This window comes from Sminthopsis crassicaudata, chromosome 3, assembly GCF_048593235.1.
Source record: "Sminthopsis crassicaudata isolate SCR6 chromosome 3, ASM4859323v1, whole genome shotgun sequence".
NCBI lineage: Eukaryota > Metazoa > Chordata > Mammalia > Dasyuromorphia > Dasyuridae > Sminthopsis > Sminthopsis crassicaudata.
In genome coordinates, this window is record NC_133619.1 from 589,097,327 (window position 1) to 589,120,912 (window position 23,586).

Here is a 23,586-nt window from a genome sequence, read left to right on the forward strand (position 1 = left end):
AATTTTATCTTAATTCTATTTCAAAATAGATTGATTTGTTTGTAACTTTGTCTTTTTTCTGGGAAAGACCCCAAGGGCTTCACCAGACTACCAAAGGGGTTCATCACAAACAAAGCAAAGATGCCTCATTCTTACCTGACTCTATTTTCTAGATCCAGAAACTAAGGCCTACTGAGGGAGGGAGGAGGGGAGGATGGGAAGGACGTGCCCTGGCTCTTCACTCTTAGCACTGGCAGCAGAATAGCTTTCTAAAGTTGGCATTTAAGGTTTGCCAGAAATATATTTTGTATAAACCTATACAATTGCATTGTACTTGGTAAGGCCCAAAACTCCTTGCAGGCAGTGTACTGTTGATTTGTCTCTCTGCTCCCAGCTCCTAGTACAGTGCTTGACGTAACTCTTTGTCATACTGAGGACACCTTAATACACATATGACTTTGGATTATTGTTATTTCTTTGAGTCTTAACTTCCTCACTGAAAAATGGGGATTGAACCTTTAGGGTCCATTCCAGCTCTAAATCCTCAAACAAATCACATCTTGTCAGGGTCCACATTTCTTTATCAGTAAAATGAGGGAGTTATACAAATTACTGCCGATAAGGGCCCAGCTCTAAATCCCATGCTCCCAATGACTCCACTGAGGTAGCTTGCTTGACTTTCAATAGGAGCAGTGACCACCTTAGCTTGGAGTTGGGGGAGATCCTGTTGTCAGACTTCCTCTTTTGGCTAGCCCAATCTCTGCCTCCTCCCCCAAACCTTACCCTTCCTGAGTTACATCACCTTTTAAAAATTAAACTTTACTTGCTCCATTTCTCTTCTGATTTTGTTCCAGGTGACACAGCAAGCTAAGCTACCAAGCTGAACCTTTCTGCTTTGTCCCCTGCTGGCAACTGAAGACTGACACTCGAACCTCAGAGGGCAGTCTTGGGAGGAGAAGACACTTGGCAAGCTGGCCCTCAGAAGACAGAGGACCAGGCCTAGTACCAGTATTCTTTAAAACTGGGACAGCTTGAGAGCTCTGGTGAACAATATCAACATCACGGTGGCGGGAAGTACACCACCAGAGGGCCTGGGCTTTGGGGCTGCCTTGCACACACAGAAGCTGGGCAAGTCATTTCTTTTTTCTCAATCTTCATTTCTTCATCTGTAAAGAGGGGATAGTCTATGTCTTCCTAACCTCACAGGACTGCTGTGAAGAAAGCACTTTTATACCTCAGAGTGGATTAAAAAGATGAGCTCATATAGCTTGGGGAAGAGGATTGTGAAACCTCCATTCCTCTTAGCCCAAGAAATGAGACAGAGAAAGGCTGCCCTTGTTCTCCCCACCAGCGCCAACACTAGCATCAGGGTGGTGCAGGGAATGGCTCATCTCATGTCATTGTATCTCGAGTACCCTGCACAGTGCCCGGCACCTAATCAGTGCTGGTTAATAAGACCTGACTCTCCAAATCTAAAGATGGAGGGAAGAGACTTCTTTTTGAGTGTTCCCCAAGAGCAGATATAAGGTTTAGCCAAACAGGAGCCCTTCTTCAGGGCTAGAATAAGACATATAATCAAAGAGTCAAAGAAAGCAGAAAGTGGATAGGGATAAAATCTGGTCAAATCCCATGTTTTATGAGCCTAGCTGATGACAATATAAGATAAGACCTTTCACAAGTCTGTCAATGTGCTGCCTAGCAAAGACCAGCACATACAAAACAAGATGAACCTATGAGGTCTGCTTTTCAACCAGAAAGAAGGCCACAGATTCCAGTCATCAGAATTTATCTGATGTCAGAATATCAGAGCTGGATAGAAACCTGGATATCCCCTAATTCGACTCCATCATTCTACAGAGGAGGAAAATGGAGTTGGAAAGGGAAAGTAACTTGCCCCAAGTCCCTAGACTACTGATGGCAGAACCAGGACTAGAAGACAGACCCTCTGACTACATGATGTGTCTTGAATAATGAAAAAAAGAGAGGGGAAGAGAGGGAGAGAGAGAAAGCTAATGAGAGGAAGAGAGAAGACGGGGAGAGGGAGAAGGAGAGGAGGGGAGAAGAGAGAGGGAGGGAGAGAGGAGAGAGAAAGAGAAGACAAGGAGAAAGGAACTCTTCCAAACTAGTGGGATGCAATTGTGGCACTGAATCAGTGTGTTCAAGAGGAAACTCTTGAAATCTTAAAGCAACAGCATTCCAGCCTTCCATTCCAGCTCCATTAGCTCTGTATGGGAGGTGAACAGAGTTGGTGACTTTGAAGGAAGGGCACATAATCGAAAATGAACCTTTTGTTCTTAATTTAGATAGTCACAGAATTTTTGAGCAGAGCAAGCCCTGAAGTATCATCTAGTCCTATTTCCTTCATTCTATAGATGAGGAAACTGAGGTTTAGAGAGGGGAACAGATGGACTGGCCCAAAGTTCCTGAGGCAACTATCTGGTGAAGATGAGCAATCAGGATATCTTAGGAAAGAAAAGTTCATTAGATAATTAAGATGGTTTCTGTCCTTGTACAGGAGAAGCCTCTAGCAGTCCTACTCACTAATTACAGAATTCATGCTTTTACTCCTACTAAATATAGAATTCAATGGAGTATATCTGAAAATATAACCTTGTATAGCTGAATGATGGGATACTTTCCAGGAGAGGATTAAACATGGAAAAGCTGCAGGAGAACCAAAGCAGCTTTTCTGTTGACAAAAACATGCTAACAACAACTTCTCATTAGGGGTCTTTTCTTACTGATAGGACAAACAGCACAATATAGCCATTCTCATTTTACAGAGTAGCAATCAGAAAGGTAGAAAAAAAAGTAGAAAAGCTGGGCTGATACTGAAATCAACCTAAAGTCCAATGAGTCTACCATTATATCACGATGCTGCTCTATTCAAGGGGAAGAGCCTTATAATTCCAGGAAAACAATTAAGAAACACCCAAGAAAGTATGTAGGGCTCCCAGGGTCAGCCTCCCTGAGAATGTAATGCCCCTGACCAGCTCCAGGGAAGCAACAGACCCTAGGATCCTGCTAAGCAGGCCAGCAAGGGAGGGAGATTTGTGGCAGTGTTAGTGCAATGAGTCACACTTCAGTTATGACCCTGTTGGCTGCCACTGTGTTTTTTCCTTTTCTAGGAATTTGGTATGCCACTCTTTAAAAACAAGAGTAAGAAAGAAGGAACAGAGAAAGAGAGGGGAGAAGAGAGGAAAAAGAGGGGAATGAGAGAGAGAAGGGGGGGAGAGGAAAGGGGAAAAAGATAGAGAAGGAACTGACCTAAACCTAAAGTAACCCCAATGATGATTCAACCAATTTCACTTTTTCCAAGAATGGGGTTACTGTAACCACTGTTCTCATGTAATTCTTGTAAAAAGTTCTCTTTTTCATTTTCCCTATACCAGAAGAGTTCCTGGCTCTTTTACCAGAAAACTCTGTTGGAAGTCATTAGTTTATTTGTTCTCTTCTTTAAGGCAGAGAGCAGAAGCAATTTAACCTAATGTAAGTCATGAGAAACATCTGCCTCAAAGCTAACAGAGGAGGGGTTTTAGAACTCGAGATGGAAGTTATCAAAGCAGTGGAGGGCTGGCTTTTGGGCTTCTAGACACTTAAGATCCAATGGGGACACCTGCAGCCATGACAGAGGGAAGATGCTATCAGAAAGGATTACCAAGTCACTGACAGAAATAATAACCCCACTTACAGAATATTACTGAATATGGACAGTGAGAACTATATAGATTTTTCCTTTCCTTTCTAAAGTCAACACTTTATTGTTCTTTGATGAACATCATTTTTGACAACACCTGTCTCAGCCTGCACCTCTAGTCCATCTCCAAAGCCTTGAGGAGGGAGGCGAGCTTTATTTACAATCAGTCTTCTCAAGTCAGAATGTTTATCAGAGCCCTAAGGTGACAAAAGCACCACTCTAGTTAGACCAGAGGAGGAAGAATTCAGTGTTGTCTACTAACACAGGCTACCTCTTAGATCTAAGCCATAGCCTTCCAACTCTAAATACCCCAAATCTCAGCTAAAGAAGCCGGATTTACCTCTTCCTGAGAGCTTGATTAGTATCACCCTTAAGAGACTAAGAAGAGCTGACACTTCTTGTGACTCTCTTCTTTTGCCTAAGTGGAGAGTTTGATTCAACACTCAAAAAGGATTACTCAATAAAGAGTCAATGTACACCTAGAAGCACACATGTGCACCTGCGTTTTCATCCGATGATACCTTAAGTCTTTAAGCACTTCTTATGGAGGACTAACACTTATTGGGTGCATCCTTCAGCCCCAGATTTTATGCATCTCAGTGATTCAGTGAAGAGTATGCTGGGTCTGAAGTTAGTAAGACTTGGGTTCAAATCTAACTTTAGATATTAGCTAGACAAGTCAACTCAACTTATTTCCCTCAGTTTTCTCAAATGCAGAATGGAAACATCAGCAACTGGGAGCAGCAAGGATTGATGTGGGGATCCAGTAAGACACTATTTGTATGGTGCTTTGGGCAATGCCTAGTACACAGGAGGTGCTTAATAAATGCTTATTCCCTTCCCTCTTCTTTGCTCCTTATATGTACTTGTAACTCTTCAGTCAGCTGGAGATCAAGACAACCCTTTGATTGCCTCCCTTGCCTTCTGCAGATCTTCCTGTTCCTCACAACAGGATCAAATTGTGAAACTATCAGTTGCCCCAGAAGGTAGACTACTTTGATACAAGTATTTTTGCTTGAGTCAAGACTGTCATTGATCTCCGTGCCATGTCCCTTTTCTTTCCTCTTCAAGCAGGGATGAAAGGTCTTCAGGTAACATTTCTTGGAGTCATTACCTTTGGGTTTGAAAGTCAGGAGATCCTTGGCAAATCAATAGCAACAGGAGATAAAAGAATCTAATTCTTGGCATTTCTCACTTTTTTTTAAGCCTCTGTATTTTCAAGATCACAGATCTGTAACTTTGGAGAAAACCTTTAAGAAAACCTCATTGGCCTCAGGCTATCCTGCTGATGAGCCTCTCTGCATTTAGGTTGGTCATCCTAGAGCCTGTACTCATAGCCCCTTCTGACTTTGGTGGGATGTGCCTATCATAATTTGGAAAGGGGCAACAGCCTCAAAGAACAAGTTAGGATTGCATCTGTGCCCTGATGAAAACTCTGTCTATGCATACACAGGCTATCCCTATGTGGGGAAAATAAAAGGGGCCAAGACTATTCATGATTCAAGGTAGTGGGTTCTCTGAACTGGGGCTCTTTAAGCAGAGGCTTTTTGCCAACTGATAAATGGTCAAAGTATATGAACAGACAATTTTTAGAAGAAGAAATTAAAGTCATCTACAATCATATGAAAAAATGCTTTTTAAATCAGTTTTGACTAGAGGAATGCAAATTAAAACTACCCCGAGATACCACCTCAAATTGACTCTCAGATCGACTTAGATGACAGGAAAAGATAACAATAAATAGTGGAGAGGATATAGGAAAACTGGGACACTAATGCATTGTTGGCAGTGGTATTGGAGTCCAGCCACTTTGAAGAGAAATTTGGAACTATGTCTAAGGGTTATCAAACTGTATATACCCTTTGATCCAACATTGTCACTACTGGGTCTATGTCCCTAAGAGATCATAAAAGAGGGGAAAAGACCTACATGTGCAAAAATATTTACAGCAGCTTTTTTTGTAATGGCAAGAAATGGAAACTGAGTGAATGCCTACCAATTGGGGAATGGCTGAATAAGTTATGAGTATAACAAAATGTTACTGTTCTGTAAGAAATGATGAGCAGGCTAATTTCAGAAAAGCCTGGAAAGACTTATATGAACTGATGCTGAGTGAAGTGAGCAGAACCAGAACATTGTACACAGTAATAGCAAGATTGTGTAATGATCAACTGTTATAGACTTAGTTCTTCTCAGCAATACAGTAATCCAAAACAATTCCAATAAACTTTGGATGGATCTGCATCCAGAGAAGGAACTATGAAGACTGAAGATTACATTCTCTTTACCAAGCTAAACATCTCTTGTTCATTCAACTGGTATTTGTATATTACATGATTTCTAGTCCTATTTCTATAATGATCATTATCCTGTGGAAATGGTATAAGGCTTATAAATTTCTTTTCTAAAATGGAAGTAATTTTTTAGCTGTGGTCTAGGCAGGGCAAAGTGTTATGGGACTAATAACTACTTTGTTCTAGCCATTTGTCTTTGAAGTCAGCCTAAGATTTTATTAGTTCCCTTGGCTGCCATGTCACATTTTGGATTTTCATGAAGTTGAACTTAACTTCCTCCTCCTCCCCCCCCCCCCAATTATTTTTCACATTCTCATGTTGGATAAGTTAAATTTCTGAACCCAAATTGTTAAGACTTTACATTTAATCTTGAAAACTGTGTGCTGTTGATGACAAAATCATATAAAATCTGCCTCAATTTCAAGGTTAAGGAGACAATGAAAAAGCTCACTCACCTTTTGTTTAGCACCATATTGCCAAGTTTCAGGTCTCTGTGCACAATGTTTTTCTGAAAAACAAAATTGACAATATACAATTTTGAATGTGGATTATTTAGACCCATAACAAATTCAAGACTCATAAAACTTTAGGGGCCACCAGGCCTAAGGTACAAATTCTAAAATGTCCCCAAAGAAGCTGATCACAGAGCAGCTGCTAGGATATTTTTAATGATAAGAACTTCTCTCTCAAGTCAGAAATACTTTCCTTTACAGCTCTCACTCTGCTGTACCACCCTCAGAGAACCCAAGAATTCTGTAACTTTGTTAACTCAAGAGGGAAGAAAACTGGACTTTAGTAAAAAACCCTATCCTTTCTTGCTTATGGATAGCTGCCAAGAGAGAAAGACTGACCCCTATACTTCCATCATTAGTTCATCTACATCCACAATATCCATTATAGATAAAATGACATTACCATCTGATTTATAAAAGGGGAAATAAGATAGATGTGGACAGCTCTATCTGAGATGAGAACTTAGAGGACAATCAGGGACTCAAAGTCATGGACCTTAACAAATTCTCTGGTGACTCATTTTTGGAATGACGTAGACCTATACTTCCAGCTGTGTTTAGGTGCCACTATTTTTAATTTGGTTTACAATTAATTCTACTATTACCTTTCTTGAAGATGCTGAGCCTTTATCACTACCAAGATAGAAAATTTTCCAAGTTTCACTGAAAGTATTCTGTCTATAAAGAAAGTTAAGAGACTCATCCATCCTCATCCTTTATGTAGTACTTGAAAATACTCTATAGTCTAGAGAAGAAAGAACAATCCAACTAAGCAGCTGCTCACCTTATGCAAGGCTTCCACCACTCGGACCACATCATAGAATATAACTACTGTCTCTCTTTCACTGAGTCGCTTTTCCTTTATGACATAATGCTGGAGGTTGATCAGATCTGCAGTTTTGTCACTAAAGTCATGTGCACAAAGGCAGTCCAGGACTAGACAAATACGTTTTTTCATTTTCTTGATCATCCGGGTAGATTCCACATCCTCAACGATTTCACAAGCTCGATCCTAGGAGGAAAAGAAACAAGTGGTTTTGAGACAGTTATTAGCAGTGAAGCTTCCCATTTGGATTATAAATACATAAAGGAACAGGGATATCATTCAGAAAACTTAAAAAAAACAAAACAAAACAAAAAAAAAAACCAAACCAATAACCACCAAAACAAGCTCACTCATGTACAGGGGATTAAGAAAGAAAGGCTGAGGAATACATGCTTATGGGATTGAAACTAAGAGATTATGGAGCCAGTCAACATTACCTAATCTTTGATGTGCCAGCAGCTACACCCAGCAAACAAGACTAGTTCCAGGGATTGGCATGATGTCTCAGAGAAGCATATTCAAACACTGCCAAATTCTACAGCCACAAAAGTGGCCATATTTGTAAGTGGAAGGATTTATATTCACAAACAAGTGCTTATTAAGTTCTATGTTTCTTTCAGAATCAAAGAAAGTTGAACCGAGGCCATAGGCTCAAAGCAAAAGCATCAGATGACTGATAGGATCTTCTCACTGTTCTCCCACAAACCATGTTTTTATTGGGTATGAGGCTCTGTGTGTGTGTGTGTTAGGAGGAGATGGAGGTGTCCATTCTTCCTGTTATACCACTCTTTAATATTCCAGTCACTTCTTCATTGGCTGCCAGCCATTCTGCTTGATTCTGACCCACATCATCATCATCATGTATTCCCTCCCCCCCCACCCCCCCAGCTCACCACCAGGAAACAACTTAGCATCCTGAAGACTGCTTGAGCTTTGATCGTCACACCTCAATGGTGCCCTCAACTGCTTCTGACACTGATAGGAAGGCAGAGCAACGACCTCCTCTCAAAGGCTCATTTTACAGAGCATTAAGAATCCCAGCAATTTCTTTATCTGTCCACAGCAGCTCTACTTGATTTTGATTCTACCATTATCTTCATTTTGTCCCCAAGCCAGATACCTTTTGGCATTATCTTCACCCCTTACCCTCTTTAAGTTTTGTGTACTATCATCCCCTAGGCAGGGAGACTGGCTTTCTTATTTGTATCCCTAAGTACTTAACACAGTGGCTGGCACATTTCAGGGGTTTTTAATACATGTTTATTGTATTATATCTAAGTAGCAGTTTTAATTTTGATCCCATAAGACAATAAAAGTTACGTAGAAATCAGTTCTGAGAAGCTCCTAGGATTTCAAATATATTTTCACAATCTTGCTGAAAAGCATAACCAGCTCTACCAACATTTTCAATCCTATTCGGGGACTGAGAGACTTTCTTCTTTAAAATTTAAGATGAACTTGATAAAAGCCTCATTTCCAAAATATATAGAGAATTGACTCTGATTTATAAGAAAGCAAGCCATTCTGCAATTGGTAAATGGTCAAAGGATATGAACAGACAATTCTCAGACGAAGAAATTGAAACTATTTCTAGCCATATGAAAAGATACTCCAAGTCATTATTAATCAGAAAAATGGTAATTAAGACAACTCTGAGATACCACTACACACCTGTCAGATTGGCTAGAATGACAAGGAAGGATAATGCGCAATGTTGGAGGGGATGTGGAAAAACAGGGACACTGATACATTGTTGGTGGAATTGTGAATACATCCAGCCATTCTGGAGAGCAATTTGGAACTATGCTCAAAAAGTTATCAAACTGTGCATACCCTTTGAGCCAGCAGTGTTACTACTGGCTTATATCCCAAAGAGATTTTAAAGAGGGGAAAGGGACCTGTATGTGCAAGAATGTTTGTGGCAGCCCTCTTTGTAGTGGCCAGAAACTGGAAACTGAGTGGATGCCCATCAATTGGACATTGGCTGAATAAATTGTGGCATATGAATGTTATGGAATATTATTGTTCTGTAAGAAATGACCAACAGGATGATTTCAGAAAGGCCTGGAGAGACTTACATGAACTGATGCGGTATCAAACGAGCAGGACCAGAAGATCATTATATAGTTCAACAACAATACTATATGATGATCAATTCTGATGGAAGTGGCTCTTTCCAACAATGAGATGGACCAAATCAGTTCCAATAGAGCAGTAATGAACTGAACCAGCTACACCCAGCGAAAGAACTCTGGGAGATGACTATGAACCATTACATAGAATTCCCAATCCCTCTATTTTTGTCCACCTGCAGTTTTGATTTCCTTCACAGGCTAATTGTACACTGTTTCAAAGTCTGATTCTTTTTGTACAGAAAAACAAGTGTTTGGACATGGATACATATATTGTATTTAATTTATACTTTAACATATGTAACATGTATTGGTCAACTTGCCATGGGGGAGGGGAAGGAAGAGAAAAATTGGAACAAAAGGTTTGGTAACTGTCAATGCTGTAAAATTACCCATGCATATATCTGGTAAATAAAAACTATAATTTAAAAAAATAAAATAAAATAAAATTTAAGCTGAACTACGACAGATAACAAAACAGACTTTGGATCTTTCATCTTCCTCCCCTTTCTTCCACAATGTGCTCTGCTACTCGGTTCATGTTATTCTAAGACCACTAAAGATTCCTTAGAATCACACAAACGCCAGTTAGAAGGGACCTCAGAAGTCATCTAATACAACACTATTACTTTATAAATAAGCCAAAGGGATTAGCCAAGTTTAATCTCAAAGGCAGTTTGGAGACAGGGCTGGAACGAGAACCCCAGGGATCTCTCTATCACCTCAGGGGTCCTCTCTTCTTTCTCAGATCTTTTGAAGCACTTACTGTCTGTACCAAACATTTGGTGCCTACCATACACTGTTTGTATTCTCATCTTCTTTATCTTTCCAGCTGGATTCTAGGATCTTTGAGATCAGAGGTCATATCTTTTATGTTGCATTACCCAGAACTGTTATGAAGAATATGTTCAATACTTATTGATTGATAATCAAAGTTCTCTAGTCTTTTAAAATAATATGTATGAAAATGATTAAATCAAGTACTTAAAAAAGACTCTAGTCTTCTTTGTAAGCTGTCAACAAAATAAGTCTATCCTCAATACACCTTGGATGAGAAAAGCTTTTGGATTACTCATTACTACTCTGGGTTACCTGCCAGAGTCTCTGAAGGCAAATCTAAACACAAAGACCTCATGGAGACAACTTCTACTATTCACTCTTCTAGACTAAACCGATGAGTCCAGCCATGCCTAATCACACATTAGGAGAATGTTGGGAATGGAGTAATTTTTGTAGCCACTACTCTGCCTCCAGCTAATGCTTTCAGATAGACTTCCCAAACAATCAATCCCTAACAGCACAGGTAGGAGAATGTCTTCAGTAAAAAAGGATAACTCATTTCTTTTCTAAGAATAGTTTTTCCGCTTGTATTTTCGAGCTGTTAAAAGCCCCCTCAAGGACATATATTTTTAATGTGCTTATTTCCAAAAAGATTCCTAATCAGACAATCTAACCTGAGTGACCTATTTCCTGCCTGAAGGGCCATCAAGGCCTGAATGGAGAACCCAACAAATGCCTAAAGGAAAGAATGCACTTCTGATTGTTTTGAGGTAATATGCAAGTTGTCTAGCTTCTCCTTTTACTGATTTTTGTTACATTTCTTAAGAAGTCAAGGCAACTTTAGAGAAGAGAGCTCAGATTTGTCCCCAAAGTCCTTTTATCTTTAAGAGACTTCCTGGCTTTTCCCCTTTGCTCAGAAAAGCTGCTTTTCAAAGAAATCATGACCATTTAAAATGTACACTGTTTATACTTTGGCTAGAGCTGATCATCATGACCAGTACCACTGGGTCACAGTCAGTAAACAACGTCCTCTGAATAACCTCCCTCAGCTCCTGAGGAAGCCCTGATTCACTGGGGTGGTTCTGCATAGGAAATATCATTGTAAGGAATGGCTCTCTGGGGAGGGGGATGGGATACAGAGAAAAAAATAAGGTGATATAAAAACAACAGACAGCAATAAAAAATTCTTTAAAAAAATTATTATAAAGAGCTATTGGAAAACAGAATGCAAAGCCAAGCCCAGCAAGTGGCAAGAGGCTTGCAGACCCAAGGTATTCCCATTTCTGCCCTTTACCTGGAAGAGCCCGTGGTGATGAACGACACCATCCTGAGTGTGGAGAAGGGAAAGCAGAGAATACTCTGTATGTAACAGCATCTTGCCTTGCCTTTCCTCTTGGGTCTCTAGTCCTTGTTCTCCCCTTTCTTCAAGGGTCAGAATCTTTGGGGAAAAGGAAAAGAAAGCCTTATTGTATTTTTTGTTCCTTAAACAAAATGACAGGTAGGACTAGAGTGCAGTACTGCAGGTGTCACTTCTAATGCACATGGTCTTCCATGAACAGGCATCTCAAACGTGACTGCTCTTTAATTTTATGTACATATAAATCCACCTTCACCAAGAATTGTAGAGAGTGACAGAATGTGTGAACTGAATTGCTTCAAGGTAAATGGAGTCACAGCAACATTGGTGTGAAGCTCCTTAAGGCACACAGTTCTTTCAAGAAAGCAGAAGTATTGAGGACTTCTCTTCCACCTACCTTTAGCTGATAGAAGTCATCTGTCCCATCTTTCCTTGCCAAACACTGGACAATGCTGGGCACTGGAGAATTACCCAATCGAGGACCTGAGGGCAGAAGAGAATAGATTTGTTTGCATTTAAGGGGCTTTGCCTAGCACAGTGTGGTGTCATTAAGATGATGTAGAGCTACCAGGGACCTCTTTGATCAGCCACCCCCACTCTTTTTTTTTTTTTTTCCTGAGGCTGGGGTTAAGTGACTTGCCCAAGGTCACAAACTAGGAAGTGTTAAATGTCTGAGACCAGATTTGACCTCGGGTCCTCCTGACTTCAGGGCTGGTGCTCTATCCACTGCGCCACCTAGCTGCCCCCCCACCCCCACTCTTATTACCCTCTCAATATTATTTTAATTTTTGAAATACATGTAAAGGTAGTTCTCAACATTCACTTTTGTAAGATTTGGAGTTCCAAATTTTTTCTGTCTCCCTTCCCAAGATAGCAAGCAAATTAAATGTGTACAATCCCTTTAAATATATTTCTATATGTTATGCTGTGAAAGAAAAATCAAAATAAAAGGGAAAGACCACGAAAAAGAACACGTAAACAAAAAAAGGTGAAAATACTATGCTTTGACCCACATTCAGTGTCTATGCCAATTCTTACTTAGACAAGCCTAAAGGTCGACAATAGGTAAACTTTCCTATAAACTGCACCATTCCTAAAAACAATCAAATCAATGGGGTTTTAAAGTCTTCTTGAACAGTACCATATCTACAAAAAGAAGCTTCATACAAATGGTATACTTGTAGCACTTGTTCTCTGGATCCACAGAAATCCCTATTTCAAGTTGGGGAGGGATTAAATGATCCCCTTCTAGCTCTAAAATTTCATGACTCACCGTTCTTGTACCACTGACAAGTCCACATGCCCAAGGGTATTGTGTCATGCAATGCAGCACACACCTGATCTCTGCCCCTCCACGTGAGGGCAGTTTCCTAAGACCTGCTTGCCTACCACAGCTAGCTCCCATCAACAAGGGGTCAATTGTGGCACGGTAGAAACAATATTAATTTTTATCAATATGACAGCCAACACTTGGCAACTCAAAATAATCATAGAACTGCAAATCCTAGAACATTAAACCCAGTCAGCCAGCACACCCCACTTCCATGACATCCTAGTTTCTCTTCATTTGTAAGTATCTTTTCTCAGGTATGCTGACACCACCACGTGCTCTTATTCATAAACCATCCACCAAATTTTATAGGTTCTTGGGAGTTTCATCAACACCTTTCTAGAATTAATCGTGCACCATTTAGGTACCACCCACAGGACAGGGGTCTCTCAGATGGATTCCAAACTTGGTATGACTTGATCTCATGGTAAAATAAAGCAAGAATACCTGTTCTATATCCCAAATGGGTCGGGCTGGGGAGAGTGGAGAAGGAAAAGCTGTATTTTCATGGAAAAATGCCTCTTCTCCTCCAAAGAAAGAGACTAAGTCAGCAAACACATATACCCTCTTACATATGTGGGCACACATGAAGGTATTCAGTTTCAAATATCTGCTATCTTAATACTTTACAATTTCCCTGAGAAATTAAAAAACAAAAACAAAAACAAAAAAAAAAAAACCTTTAGTTTAATATACGAGCCCTGATAATTATGTGACTGAATCCACCAGGTCTGAATGTAAGTTTATATTGTAATTTTGCTACTATCTTGTTATTCCATTCAGTCAGCACATGGAACAGGTTGTAAGCCAGCCTGCTCTAGACAACTGAGAAAACAAGTGTGACTTACCTAAGATAAATGGCCCAGCTCTCTTTGCATTATTCCCAGAAATGCTACTTCCAAGAGCTTTTGCCCGAGCAGACGTTTCCCCAGCTCCTCTGTCTGATGCTCTCCGCTTCATCCTCAGCTCTGGAAGAGAAAGAAGAGATTCCCCCCAATGACTAAGTCAGCTCATTCCCCAGCCTTGGGGATAACACAAGCCTCTGCCTTGGAATTGCATCAGGAAGCCACCACCTCTTCCTCTTACAGAGACAATTCTCACTGACAAGCAGCAAAAGCTCTCTGATTACCAGATTAATTGAGGTCTAAAGAAGCCTGCAAGTCAGAAAGGAAGACTGGCCACAGAGATAGGAAAAGCAGAATCTACTGAATGAAACCAGGTGTCTGACATGCAATGAAGGCAATTTCTGTAGATGCTGAAGGCAACAAGTACCCAGCTCTGGGAGTCAGGAGACCTTAGCCCAGTCCCAATGCTAACATTTACATGTTATATATTGTTCATGAGTCCTAATCCTGTTAAAAAAATTGATAACATTTGTTCCCTCTATCTCACTGGACTGTTGTGGGGAAAGCACCCTATAAATTGCAAATTATCATATATAAACTTGAGCTCTGACTATTTTTATCACTACTATTAGCAGCAATTAGTACCCATGTCCTTAATTTACCTGAATTCACCGGTCAATACATGGAGTGATATTCATAAAAGGTCTCAAACTAGAGAATTCAACATTTAAAAAATATATTTACTTCACTCCACTAAAATAATGCACTTAGAGAATTAACTTGAGAATTAAAAAGTTAAGGATACGGCTAAACTAATATCAGTCAGTATACATTATGTCTGAACCCTAATTTGGATTTTTTCAGTTGCCTGGGTAATCATTTCTGTAGATGGGTAAATTATAACAACAACAACAAAAACAAAAATTCATTTGAATATGGAGACCACCAATCTTTTGAAATGGAGGCAGCTAGGTGGCGCTAGGAGGCAGCTAGGTACAGTAGACAGGCTGAAGAGCCTGCAATTGGGGAGCCTAAAATCTGCCTCAGACTCTGGGGCAAGTCATTTAACTAATTAACTAACTCCAGCTTCCTAGACCCTAAAATGAGCACAAAGACAACACCTCCCTCCTGGTCCCCTTCCCCCCAACAGGAGGCAAGAGCCTGGCAAACTGGCATTCTACGTCCCAGCCATGGCCCTGGTCTCCTTACTCCATTCTTCAGGGACTAAGTTTTTCACATGTAAAATGAACTTGTCTACCTTCAAAATCCTTTCCATCTTTAAAATGTTACAGAGAAATCTAATGTTATTTACATTGGCCAAAGACAACACAGATTTCCCAGTGGCCTAAGATGAGTTTCATGCTTTGCTGCCCATCGTGGATCAGTAGCTAGCTATGAATTCCTTGGCCACATTCACCACAGACAGAGATGGGTTACTCTCCCTACCCACCATAAAAAATGAAATAATGTAAATAAAATAAAAATGGTTAGGTCATCGTTTTTAAGAGATTTCAGTTGCCCTCCTGCCTTAGACAATTGGTACTAATAGTGGACCAGACAAGGTTCACTAGGCCCAGAAACAGGAATTATTCTTCTCCATGGAGACTCCCACAGAAGCCTTGGTACATCTGTGCATATGCTGCCTTTTCTACAAAACACTGTCTAGACAACAGTTTGATGAGAACTGTTTCAACAGAGATGAGTGGGAACAGCCCCGCCACGCTTGCTGCCACACACAGTACCTCTGACTCCACCTCCCTACCCCCATCCAAGGCCACTGGGACTCAGTGAGAACAACAGCACAGGAAACCTGTTTTAAGAGTATGGGTAGCAGGAAGCCCGGTAACAGAGATAAAAACCAGGAGGCCAGGCCTGCCCAAGGGGCTCCCTTTCCTGAGGTCTTGTCAGTTCCACTTTAATTCAGGCAAAGCCAGGCATCCTAGGGAGAGGCTGAATGCAAACCAGCACTTGCTGCCAGGATGAAGGGGACACTTAGCATCTCCGAGGCTCACTGCACCTGTTGCGATCTGTTTGTAGAAACTAAGGCTTGGGGAAAAGCCTCGTGAGACAAGACAAGAATACACTGCTGCATACTAATTCTAACCTTTGAAATTTACTTGTAGGCATTGCATCATCACTTCAGCAGCCTAGGAAATATGTCACAAGGGAGAGTCTATCACCACTGGGAACACATATTATTGCTACATTTGCCACTTAAGAACAGGGTACAGAGATTTCTGTGGGCAACATTCCCAGTACTGCCTCTGAAGTCTTCTTTCAAGCCTACACAGTCCCTGGTAAGACAGTGACAGGTAGGGGTGTGTGTGTGTGCGTGTGTGTGCGTGCGCGCGTGCCTACATCTCCTAAAAGAGCCTTCCCTGCCAGGGCTAGAATGAGCCAGCCAATCTAAAATTAGAGGTAGGGGCTGTGTCTATATTTGCAGCTCCTTACCAAGTCTGTGCTGTGGCTTGCTGCTGGTGCACAGGGACATCAATGCTTTCTGGCTGAGAAGTAATAAATGTCTCCCCTCCCTCTTCTGCTGCCCTCTTATTTGGTTGCTATGAATGAACTCTATTGGGGTCTGGCATGGCTTAGTGAGGTAATAATGAGGGGCGGGGGGAACCACAGGGAAACACAAGAATATAGCATCTTCTCCTTTTGGGAGCTGTGGCAGTCACCCCATCTTTTAAATCATTTTATCCACATGTACTCTAGAAATGGTGCCTTTGGGAGAAGAAAAAACAGATGACAGAGGTCATCACAGGGATCTTGAGGTGATGGCAACCAGAATATCACTATGATACCAACAAAATATGTAAAATAATTCAGAGAACAAAGTTCAGAAAAGGGCAAAATAATATTACTCCTTTGTTAAAATTAATATTTTCAAAAAATTAGAAGCAATGATTTTACATACAATTCTCTGTTCTTTTCATATTGAAACATTTGTATTAGCTGGACACTGTTAAATTTATAATAAAAAATAAAGAAAAAAGCATTACTCTAACCAAGAATTATTCTAGATCAATGAGTTTTCAATCTAGGCTCTGCCAAATTGGAAGGGGAAAAATGGCAACTTTTATTTCAATATAATTGGTTTTCTTTGTAATCCTCAGTATTTTATGCATAGAAACATTACTCTGAGAAGGGGTCCTTAGATTTTGACAGATTGCTAGGGAGTAAAGCTAATTTGAATATAGCTGGACCAAGATGGGAATCTCCAGGCAAAACAGACAATGCCAGAAGCATTTGAGGAGGGGAAGGGAAAAGGCATGATACAAAACCACTATTGCCACCAAAGGTTGAAGCTTTTTTTCTGTATCATATGGAGTCCAGGATAATGGAGCTATAGACTTGACTCAAATAGCTGGTCTCAGCTCAGTAAAGGAGAGAAGAGGCAGAAGGCTCCTGTGATGTAATGACATAAGCTGACTGTCCTCCCTTACTTACTTAGCATGTGACTCAGTCCCTCCTTATCCTCCCCAAGAAAGGCGTTCTACTCTCATTCTAGGAGTCAACAAGACTCCCTCCCAGATACTCTACCTCTGAGAACACTTCTAATGTGACTGACTGGCAGAGACTACAGAAGTTAGCTGGGAAGGGTCTTTGTCACCTTAAACAAGGCCCAATCCAGCCTCAGAGATGCTTCATAAACACTGTAGAAAAACAAGCCACAAAGTTGAAAGTATAGCTCTCATGCTGGGGAGTTACACAGATGCACAAGGCCCCAAACAATCCCTTTTCCCTCAGGGACTCCTGGTGGATCAATTTGTCATCAGCTGCGACATTTTAGCTCAGAATAAAGAGAAATATCTGCTCTACAGTGGGCTCAGGCCAGTGGAGCATAGCACAACATGACTGACTGACCTTCAAAAGAGGCCAGGGCAGAATAGTCACAAAGCTCTTTGGCCAAGAAAGGACTTCTCCAAAGACAGTCCATTCTTTGTCTTAGGGTTACCATCGGGAAGCTCTCAAAGGCAAAGGACAATGGGACAAAGATCTCCCACCTGGGACAAGTGCAGCATTTATTAAGGCCTCACTATTGTGTTTGATCTGGTTGGGTGTGATGGGAACTGATAGGGAGGAAATGCAAAGGAAATGGAAGACACATCCCCTAGCTTCAGACTTTATGATCTAGTTGGGGAGTTAAGATGAATATACCTGAACTCAAGTAATAATACATGGAAATATATTAAATTTAAGATTTTATGATATAATCTAATACTATTTGTCTCTCTTCTCTCCAATTAGTCCTTCATAGAGCTATCAAATTAATCTTCTGAATACACAGAACTGACAATCATTGCTCCTTTTCTAAAAACTTCTCAAAGGGCTATCAAATTGTACATATCCTTTGATCCAGCAACGTCTCTACTGAGTCTGTGTTCCAAAAAGATCATAAAAAAGGGGAAAAAACCCACATATACAAAACTATTTGTAGTAGCAAGGAACTGATATATAAATGTAATGTAATATTGCTCTATAAGAAATGATGAGCAAGTTGATTTTAAAAGCTTGGAAAGACTTACTGGTGCTAAGTGAAGTCAGCAGAACTAAGACAACATGGTTCCAGCAAGAACAAGATTATGTGATGACCAACAGTGACAGACTTGGCTCTTCTCAACAATTCAGTGACTTAAGGCAATTTCAATAGATTTGGGATAGAAAATGCCATCCACATCCAGATATATCACGGAGATTCAATGTGGATCGAAGCAGAATTTTTTCACTTTAATTGTGTTTTTTCCCTCTCTCATAGTTCCCCCCCCCCCTTTGATCTTATTTTTCTTGTAAGACATGACAAATATGGAAATGTTTAAAAGAAATGAATGAATTTAACCCATATCAGACTTCTTGCTGTCTTGGGGAGGGGATTAGATAAGAGGAAGAAAAATTTGGCACACAAAAGTTTTACAAAAAGGAATATTGAAAACTGTCTTTACATATAATTGAAAAAATAAAATACTATTGAGAAATTAAAACAAAACAAAACAAAACAAAACAAAAACCAAACAAACCACTTTCCACTAGCTCTTTGTCTTTCTAGGATAAAAGGACAGTTCTTCAACTTGGCATTTAAAGTCCTTCACAATCTACCTTAAATGTACATGTTTAATACAGTTTTATATTCTTTTTCTTTATGTACTATATATTCCAACAAAAGGAAACTATTAGGCTGCTCCCCATTCTTGTACTTTAGAAAACAAGCCTCGCTGTTAAAATTCTCCTCTAAGATTCTGCTCAAGCTACTTCCTAAATGAAATCTTCCCAGATTCCTACTCTTCCCAGGGTCCCAGTCTACCCCTCTTTCCTCCTCTGGAGGAAGAGACCCCACTTCTGCCATGGCCTTCCCCTAAGGCAGAGATGGAGTCCTCCTTTCTCCAAACCAGGAATTCTCTTAGAGGACTCACTTAAAGTAGGATGGAATAAACAGAATGACCTGATTAGACAATGAGTATGAACACAAAAAACATTTCCAGAAAGGATCCTTTAGGACTTACTTAGACTTCCACTATACCAAGCACTACAGTTAGTTAGAAATATTTTCTCATGACTTTGAAAACTTCCTTGTGAAAATTGGATGAAATAGGACAAAGGCTGGGAGATGAATGTTGCATCAAATTTGGGCAGGAAGAGAACTAGTGGAACTCTGGATAGATTTAATTTGCAAGTTTCAGGATTAGTGACTTGAGTAAAGGGATATTTACTAAAAAGTTGCCCTGAATTTGCTGGTTTGTTATCCTTCAGCCTGGCACAGTGGGTTTGAAGGTAGCATGTGGCCCACCTCCTCCAGATGTGGGGAGAGTGGCAGGTGAGAAACATCCTGGGTGGTTGTAACAGCTGATAAAAGAAGGAAGGAGCAAGTTGCATAGTCCAATGAAAATTCTTTAGTGGGAAGGAAAGTACCATTAAGTGCTCCACACTGTATTAGGTGCTCTTAGGAGCTTTCAAAGGAGCTCTCTATCTCATGGGGGAGACAACCTAAATATAGGATAATGGGAAATATTAAAGGGATACCACTAGAATTAAGTGAGAATGGGAAAGGCTTCCTGTATAAATTGAAGTTTTAGTTGGGATATAGTTATCTGTGGTTTGTAATTGGTACACTCCAAGATATCTTCTATCAATATGGAGAAATATGACTTTCTATATGCATGAATGTGTCCCAAAAGAAGCTTTTCTCTATAGATGGAAGAAGTAACTTCTACAGGGCTCACGCTTAGACCTAATCCTATTATTGTTTTTCACAAATTAACTGCACGAAGTCTAGTGGCAGAGTTTTCAGAGTGTGATATGGAGAATGGCGACACTTTTCCATAAAAATCTTGATTTTGTTTTGTGATTTCATTCCAGTGATTTTGTTCTGTCTTTTTATTTTTGAGATTAATTTCTCCCTGAAGATTCCCTGTCAAATGGAATTAATATCTATACTCCCTGCTTCAGAGAACTACTGTGAAAATCAAATGAGCTAACAGATATAAGGTACTCTGAAAACCATAAAAGACGATGTCAACCATCATCTCATGGGAGCCTTATTCTTCAGGTGCTATGATCTTTGCAGTGAAAACCAAATATCTTTCCTACCTGGCCCAAACTCCTATTCCAACTTTATTACATATTATTTGCCTTTCTCTGTGGCCCAATCAAACTGGCCTTAATATTTTTTTCTCATATATAACATTGCATCTCTTGCTGCATGCCCAGAATTCACACCCTATCCCACCTCTGCTTCTTACAATTCCTTGTTTGTTTCAAAGATTAGCTCAAAGGCCACCAGACCTCTACCTGAGTCCTTTCCTGATCTTCCCAGCTGTCAGTGAACTCTCTTTCAAAATAACCTTGCATAATGAAGATGTCAAACTACCTTATAAAGCAGCGATCATCAAAACCATTTGGTACTGGCTAAGAATTAGAACAACTGATCAATGCTTAGGTTAGGCTTACAGGATATAATAGTCAATGATTGTAGTAATCTAGTGTTTGATAAACCCAAAGACACTAGCTTCTGGAATGGGAACTCAGTATTTGATGAAAATTGCTGGGAAAACTGGAAAACAGTATGGCAGAAACTAGGTATTGACCAACACCTAACACCTATACTAGGTGTACTAGTATACTAGGGTATATATAAGATGGAAATCTAATCATAGGTTCATTATTTTAGATATAAAGGGTGATGCTATAAGCAAAATAGAAGAACAAAGGATAGTCTGTCTCAGATCTGTGGAGAAGGAAGAATTTATGGCCAAAGAAGAACTAAAGTACAGAATGAAATGCAAAATGGGTAATTTTGATTATATTTAAGTTAAAAGTTTTTGTATAAAAACCAATGCAGATAAGATTAGAAGGGAAGCAGAAAATGGGGGGAAAATTTTATATCCAAGGGCTCTGATAAAGGCTTCATTTCTAAAATATATAACGAACTGACTCAAATTTATAAAAATACAAGCCATTCTCCAATTTATAAATGGTCAAAGGATATGTACAGACAATTTTCAGACAAAGAAATTAAAACTATTTTTAGTCATATGGGAAAAAAAAATGCTCTAAATCACTACTGATCAGAGAAATGCAAATGACCCACTACACATCTCTCAGATTGGCTAAAATGATAGGAAAAAGATAATGATAAAATGTTGGAGGGGATGAGAAAAACTGGGACACTGATACATTGTAGGTAGAGTTGTGAAATGATCCAGTTTCTGGAAAGCAATCTGGAACTATGTCCAAAGGGCTATCAAATTATCATATCCTTTGATCTAGCAGTGTTTCTACTGCTTCAGATTAGGGAGAGGGGGAGGACACAAAAGTAAGCAAACAACAACAGAAAAGGTGAAAGATTGTATCCCAAAGAGATCATAAAAAAGGGGAAAGGATACATATGTACAAAATGTTTGTGGCAGCCCTTTTTGTAGTGGCAAGAAATTGGAAAGTGAGTGGATGTCCATCAATTGAGGAATGGCTGAATAAGTTATGGTATATGAATGTTATGGAATATTATTGTTCTATAAGAAATACTCAGCAGGATGATTTGAGAGGCCTAGAGAGACTTACTTGATGCTGAGTGAAGTGAGTAGAACCAAGAGAATATTGTTCACAGCAACAAGAAGATTATTGTGTTGATCAATACAATAATTATGTGTTGATTATGTGTGGGGTATGTATCCATTATGTGTGGATCTCAACATCCATTTTTTTTTCAGGATATAGTTCTTTTCAACAGTGAGGTGACTCAGGCCATTCTAATAGACTTATGATGAAGAGAACCATGGCATGCAGAGGGAGGATTATGGGGGCTGAATGTGGATCAATACATAGTCTTTCACCTTTTCTGTTGTTGTTTGCTTACTTTTGTGTCCCCCCCATCTGATTTTTCTTGTGCAGCATGATTAATGTGGAAATATGTACATAAGAATTACACACGTTTAACACATACTGGATTACTTGCTGTTTAGGGGAGGGAGTAAGGGGAGGAAGAAAAATTTAGAACACAAGATTTTGCAAGGGTGAATATTGAAAACTATCTTTGCATGTATTTGAAAATAAAAATTCATTATTAAAAAAAAAAAGACACATATTTGATTGAAGAATGAGTCACTCTGCTTCCCCAGTGCATAGAAAATGTGCTTCTTTGTGTCATCTAGCTAATGGAATTATGGATTGTATTATTCAATTTAGCACCTTGGTGGTAGACACTTAATAAACTGTACAAATCACCTCCTGCACCCCAGAGAGAAATGATGTGCAGGAGTCTTTCGGAAAAACCTAAGGCGGCTTATAAAAACTTATTCTGAGTAAAATGAGTAGAACCAGGAGAACATTATCTACAGTAATAGCAAAATAGCAATGATGTATAAATGATTTAGCTCTTCTTGGCAATAAGATCCAAGACAATTTCAAAGGGCTCGTGATGCTATCAACTTCTAGAAAAAGATCTGATAGAGTCTGAATGCAGATTGAAGTTAACTTGTTTTAAATTTTGGTTTCTGGTCTGTGATTTCTTTTGCAACATGCTTAATATGGAAATGTTTTTTCATAACTGCAGCACATGTATAATTTACACCTAACTAGTTGCCTTCTCAAAGATGGAGGGAAAGGGAGAAAGAATTTGAAACATTACTTTTTAAAAAGAATGTTAAAATTTTTTGTTTGCATGTAATTAAACAAAAAAATTAAAAATTAAATGTCATATATGCATACCTATATATATCACACACATTTACATATGTGTATACACATATATATATATATTTACATATATATATGTGTGTGTGTATGACTTTTATATAAGTGGGGGAGGTACAAATGTGTGGAATATTGTTTATAATGTAGAAATTTTTTTAGTGTGTTGATTGTTTTTGCTGAATTTTTCTCCCTTTTGGAAAAAAATTCTAAGTTATAACTCTTTGTGGGAAAATTTAGAAGGGAGGCAGGGGGAAGATAATGATACAAAATCAAAATTTTTAAAAATCATTAAAAAAATCACCTTGCATGTACTTTTTATATATTTATACATGTATGTATCTTTCCTAATAGAAAGCAACTGATTCCCCTTTCCCCCCAAAAAACAACCCTTGGCCATTCTTTTTTTCCCTTGTCCAATCTGGTCTGTTATTATCCTAAAGTAGCCAAAACTGAATGTAAGATTCCAGAAGTGAACTAATCAGTGAAGAATAATGAATTATTATACCACTCAAACTGGTCACTACATTTCTATTAATTCAGACAAAACTGTTGTATTTTTTTTTAATAGCAGCTATATTGTTGGCTTGTACTGAATTTATTGTCAACTAAAATGCCCAAGTCTTTTTTTATATAAGTGACTAAGTATAA

At 39.3% G+C, this 23,586-nt stretch overlaps 1 protein-coding gene across 2 annotated transcripts in view; it reads right to left on the bottom strand.

Moving 5' to 3' along the window:
* The window catches only part of STK40 (serine/threonine kinase 40), a 56,517-nt gene that overhangs the window by 16,813 nt on the left and 16,118 nt on the right, over nt 1-23,586 (bottom strand). Inside the window, exons 1-6 of one of the 2 annotated variants that reach the window (XM_074305157.1) lie at nt 16,204-16,320; nt 13,756-13,875; nt 11,975-12,060; nt 11,515-11,658; nt 7,267-7,494; nt 6,426-6,478 (exon numbers count right to left, since the gene is read on the bottom strand). In XM_074305157.1, coding sequence (XP_074161258.1) covers nt 6,426-6,478; nt 7,267-7,494; nt 11,515-11,658; nt 11,975-12,060; nt 13,756-13,875; nt 16,204-16,243 — 671 coding nt within the window. In that variant the 5' untranslated portion in view covers nt 16,244-16,320. Of the gene's footprint in view, nt 1-6,425; nt 6,479-7,266; nt 7,495-11,514; nt 11,659-11,974; nt 12,061-13,755; nt 13,876-16,203; nt 16,321-23,586 lie in introns of those variants that run through there. The other variant, XM_074305158.1, reaches the window with a different exon arrangement.